This window comes from Hyla sarda, chromosome 9 (assembly GCF_029499605.1).
Source record: "Hyla sarda isolate aHylSar1 chromosome 9, aHylSar1.hap1, whole genome shotgun sequence".
NCBI lineage: Eukaryota > Metazoa > Chordata > Amphibia > Anura > Hylidae > Hyla > Hyla sarda.
Window position 1 is genome coordinate 120,805,979 of NC_079197.1, and position 5,849 is coordinate 120,811,827.

The 5,849-nt window shown below is 37.0% G+C and overlaps 1 protein-coding gene across 1 annotated transcript; it reads left to right on the top strand.

Moving 5' to 3' along the window:
* The first annotated feature begins 354 nt into the window (after positions 1 to 354).
* On the top strand, positions 355 to 2,007 carry LOC130291296 (transcription factor Sox-3). The gene has a single exon (XM_056539905.1). The coding sequence runs from the start codon at positions 440 to 442 to the stop codon at positions 1,361 to 1,363; it is 924 nt and encodes a 307-aa protein (XP_056395880.1). The 5' UTR covers positions 355 to 439; the 3' UTR covers positions 1,364 to 2,007.
* The last annotated feature ends 3,842 nt before the right edge of the window (positions 2,008 to 5,849 follow it).

Here is a 5,849-nt window from a genome sequence, read left to right on the forward strand (position 1 = left end):
AGTATATATATATATATATATGGTATTTCCTTGGTAGCAATAATAAGTCCTGGACCAATGCCAGTCTGGAGTGAATGAGCTTGTAGTTGTTTCCCAGAACCCACTGAGATATAAGTGTGACAGTAATAATTTCATAACTTGATTTGGAATAATTGGAGATTAACTATTTCAGATGTTGTAGGAGGGAGGAACCTGATTGGGACGAGCGGTGCTAGTGGGTGGGTGGGTAGGAAAGGGTTAACCTGCTCCTGAAATGTGAGAGGGGGGGGGGCTGGGCTCTGGGGCTTGCACCTGATTGGCTGGCAGGATATGATTAAAATGCAGTCACTCATGAACTCAGCACTTCTTAACTAGGGAAGTTTGTGTCCAGCCATCAGACCGTCCCGTACAGAGACACTGCAGTCTTCTCCTGACGATCCCTTCTCCCCAGCAGCTACAAATGTATAGCATGCTGGACACAGACATCAAGAGCCCTGTGCAGCAATCCAATGCACAAACTGGGGGTCCTGGGACTCCAGGGGGCAAAGGCAATGCCACCACTCCGGACCAGGATCGAGTCAAGCGACCTATGAATGCTTTCATGGTATGGTCCAGAGGGCAGAGGAGAAAGATGGCGCAGGAGAACCCCAAGATGCACAACTCTGAGATCAGCAAGCGGCTGGGTGCCGACTGGAAGCTCCTGAGCGATGCGGAGAAGAGACCCTTCATAGATGAGGCGAAGAGGCTGAGAGCTGTCCACATGAAGGAATACCCGGATTACAAGTACAGACCCAGGAGGAAGACCAAGACCCTGTTGAAAAAGGACAAATATTCCCTGCCTGGCAATCTCTTGGCTCCAGGTGTCAGTCCAGTATCCAGCTCTGTTGGAGTTGGCCAGAGGATAGACACTTATGCCCACATGAATGGTTGGACTAATGGGGCTTACAGCTTGATGCAGGACCAGATTGGGTACTCTCAACATCATGGCATGAACAGCCCTCAGATCCAGCAGATGCACAGGTATGACATGACTGGTCTTCAGTACAGCCCCATGATGTCTTCTGCTCAAACCTACATGAACGCAGCTTCTACCTACAGCATGTCCCCTGCAGCCTACAACCAGCAAACCTCCACAGTCATGAGCCTGGGCTCCATGGGGTCGGTTGTCAAGTCGGAACCAAGTTCTCCTCCACCTGCAATCACTTCTCACACTCAGAGAGCTTGCCTAGGAGACCTGAGAGATATGATCAGCATGTACCTACCCCCAGGTGGAGATGCAAGTGACCCATCTTCCCTCCAGAACAGCAGACTGCACAGTGTCCATCAGCATTACCAAAGTGCAGGGACTGGGGTCAATGGCACTGTACCACTAACGCACATTTAATTCCCACTGCTGCTTCTATAGACACTTTGCTTGCCTGACAAGCAGCTCAGAATGCAGAAAACTTGAGGACAATTGAGGAATCAAAAAGGGTGGTTTGTTTTTTATTTTTTGTCTTTTTATTTTCTGTTGTGTACAAAGTTTGCGCAAACTTTCCCTAGAGAGCACAACACGCTTATTGGGGGGAGTCCTCTTGTGTGGGGGAACCCCTTTAATATGAGCTTTTTTTTTTTTCTCTTTCAAATAAGGATCTTGTATCTTGAGTTCTAGAAGTTTTAAATTGGGACTATTAACCATAAATAATGTTTACATGTTTTCTTGAGGCGCTCAAGATTTCCTTAAGTTTTATCCAAAACTGTAGATTTTATCATTAACTTTTAGACTTTACAAAAAAAACTGTGCGGGTCGCAAACGCAAGATTTTTTTTTTTGTTTTTATTTCCTTTAATTTATAGTAAGATGTATTTTTTTTTCCTTCTTTTCCTGCTCTGTATAAACTTGTAAATTTTTTTTTATTTTGAGTTTGTGTCCTGTTTTTACTGTGAATTGTTTAACATATCGACAAAGAAAAAAATAGTTTTTGTTTTACTTGGTTTTTACAGACTTTTGAGTTGAAAGTAAAAACACAAAAAATCAATAAATTTTCTAAGAGGAATAACAAGACTCTTTACTTTTTTTTTTACTGCATGAAAGTTGAATTGGGATATGGTGGTTCTTTAGATATAATTTGTTTAATTTTTATATAATAACTTAAGCCCCCTTTTTACATTGGTTTGTATATATTTCTTTTTAAGACCTTTTTTATAATTTACTTTATATAAAAAAAAATCATTGAGTTCTCTGGGATGCAAACACAAACTATATTTTATCTGTTTTAACTGTTTTCAGTATACTTTTTGCTACAATATCTGGTCTATTCAGGTCCCATACTGTTGTGCTGTGATGTTGGGGTTTTCACACTAACTGCATGAAAGTTTCTCAACATTTATACTTTATATTCTGTCCTGACATATATATAGAACAGGGAAAATATTTCATTTCAAATGTTCTAATTTGCACATTTTGGTATCTCCTCTCACAAAAAAAAAAAAACTTATTTATGATCTATATCAGTTCTTTATCCCTCCTATCCACAAGAGAACTACATTAAACTCAACTTTTTTTTTTCAGTCTTTCCTTTTTAAGGTAATCTCCCCCTTGTAAAGTATTGTAGGAATTAGTTAATCTGCTTCCTCTCATACTAGTGAAACCTGTTTTTAACCTGGTCTTTTTTTTTTTTTTTTCCTCAATGAGGATCTTTCTGGAATGAAACAAGCTCTTCAGCTTAATGTAAAACTATTATTTTCCCAATAAGGTAAATGGCTCCCTTGTATGCCAATGTGGTGCAATTGGGCTTTAAAGAAGAAGCTAATGCATCATAACTTCAAAAATTAAGTAAATAATAAAAAAAAAAAAAACAAAAAAAAAAACACCCTTATTATCCTAACATAATTCATTGCAGTTCCTGTGAATATCATGAGATTCATGGGGGGTATTGTGTGGACCCAGTGCCTGGGGACAGATGCATTGACCAGTTAGCAGGGGCCATATAAATATGTAAAAGGCCTGACTGAGGTTGTTGGTCACAGCTGGGCTCTTTGCCCCCACCTGCCATCTGTTGCTTAAAATAAGAGGTGTAGTCTTCTCTTTGAACATCTACATGATCACAACTAGAAGTTTTGATGGTAACAAAATGACTCCATAAAAAAAGTTACAAATACTGAAACATTTTATATTATAGTAAAATATATACTTAGCTATGCGTGTGCATGTATATGTGAACATATAATTTTATCTCAAGAACTGTATACTTTTATATACTACCGAACTTTATTGGAATATCTGCTCAATAGACATTTGTCTTTAGATTTTGACAAATGTAGTAATGGGGAAAATGAAACAAATAGACTAAACAATGCGAAAACAGTTAAGGAACATAAAAGTAACCATGTACTACAAAGCTAAAGAGAGGAGTGACATAACTGAGGTAGGGAACATAAAAAGTGAGTTTGGGCTTACATGTTTCTAGGTATGATGTTCACATTGTTCACTGAATTGTGTTTATTAGACCCATCACACACAGTTCTAAATGAAGTCTCAATATAGGACTTCACATTCATAATACACAGTAAAAATGTTGCTTGTAAGATAAAACATCTTTTGCCCATAGTATGCCGTCTGCTTACACAGGTGCAAGAGGTAATATTTATGTTGTATATGTTAATTATACAGTATTACACAAATACACACATGCGATTTAATAACATATAGGTGTGTGTGTGTGTATATATATATATATATATATATATATATATAATTCCCAGTATGTGTGTATTAGACCCCCGTATTAAGTTTACTTTTTGTATTATATTTTTTGGTTATTGCAAATTGCTGCACTTTAGCAGCCGTTTATCCCATAAAAGAATGTGTGGGCTGTACCATCATTAGTTTTTACAAAGTTATGCGGCAAAAAAAAAAATGCAAATATGGGCAAGCCAACATTTAAAAAATGTTGTAAGTGAGAGACTGGTATTTGGGGACAGGAAATCGTTCTTTCCTGCTTTTTATGAAACTGCTATTATAAATTCCCCAGACATTAATTATAATTTTCATATATACACAATTTATCCTGGACACATAACACAGGTAAACATTTTTGACCTAACTACTGTCCTATACACAATTCATCTGTATATTATAACGCGTTATCTGCAGGTAAACCTACTGCACAATAATGACTCTGGGAGTTACCATAGAGTCTGAACAATATCTTTCTATTAGTTATAACTTAATTTTTTTTTTTTTTTTTTGGCCAATATTTCGAAATCCAATGGTTTTTCTAGACTTATAAATGTATTATCCTGAACAACCTAATAACAGCATAACATTTACACTAGCACTAAAAACACATTCACTCATGTTTGTCTTTCAAAATGTGTGTGTGTGTATATATATATATAATATACATTTTTCTTATTATTGGAAAATATTCTTTTATCCCATTTGTTCTACTAGATTACACATTGATGAACACTGAAGAGTACAGAATTCCACCACCCCCATTAACTTCAGTTACTTATTTTTTGGGCCTATAAAATAGTCTGTAAACTGATACTGAGTACACGGATTGCCATCCAAATTACACATTAAGGTGTCCCTGATCTCCAGCCATGGCCTGGTTCACAAGATCCAACATGCCCGATCCTTCCTTCTGTTCCCTGGCATTCGCATTTGTGGGAAATTCTAAAGACTCCTGTAGTCAATTTGGCTGAAATGTGTATAGGCCGCTTAAGGTTGAGTTCCTTTCATCAAGTTTAGTTTTACAAGCTTTATCTAACGGAACATAAAATAATGACATTTTCAGTAAGGAAGGGCGCAGGGATTCAAATAACAGCAAGAAGAGTATCTGTGTCACACACTGCCCCCTCAGGCCCTGCACTGAACATAACACCATATATCATAGATCATGTATCAAAAGAATCATTGGAACAACTTATTTTATTATATTAATATCCCTTGACACTGCTAGACACAGTGCCTGGACAAGAATGGCGCTGTGTTACATAAAAGCCTATTTCAGAAATATACGATTATAAAGTCCCATATTACTAAAAATTGACCAGGAGGTTTGGCTAAAGGAGTTGTATGGTAACTAGATTTCTTTCCTATTGGAGAAATTATCCACAATATGGTCCTCGTATCAGAAAAGTCCTTAAAAAGTACAAAGTATTCTTTGTTAGGCCACCTATAACTTCTGATCATCAGTTATATATTTGTAGACAATTATTAATGTAGGTCTCAATTGTGTATTTACACAGTCCCCAAGAAGGCACTTAAAGGGGTTATCCAGTGCTAATCTATTCCAAAAACAACACCACACCTGGTCTCAGGTTGTGTGTGGTATTACAACTTGTTTCCATTCACTTCAATAAAACCGAGGTGCAATACCATACACAACCTGAGGACAGGTGTGGTGCTGTTTTTCTTTTTTCTTTTTTAAATAAATGAGCCTGTTTTTCCTCATTTTGGATAAACCCTTCAATTAATATGGCTTGAACAATTGAACTGGGAACAAAAAGACGTTTTTTCTTTGAAAACAACAGTACTAAGTAGGAAAAAAATGGAGCCGTGAAATGTCTTCTTTTTTCATTTCTTAGGCTATGTTCTCACAGTGCATTTTCAGTTTTTTATATATAGGCATCTGTAAAATAGAAAAAATTAGTTGTTGCAAAATGAATGTGCTCTATGAGGTTTATCATCGCATTTATGGCTTTTTTTTCCCACATGTTTGCCGCACAGAATGCTGCATGTGCACCAGTTTTTTTTTCTGTTTTTTTTGCAACTTATGTGTCAGCTATCCAGAAATGACGGAACTTTCAAAAACCCATCCGTATGGCTTTTTTTTTATTTTCAGCATGCAGTTGTCACGAATTTATCAATGTGCGACTTTT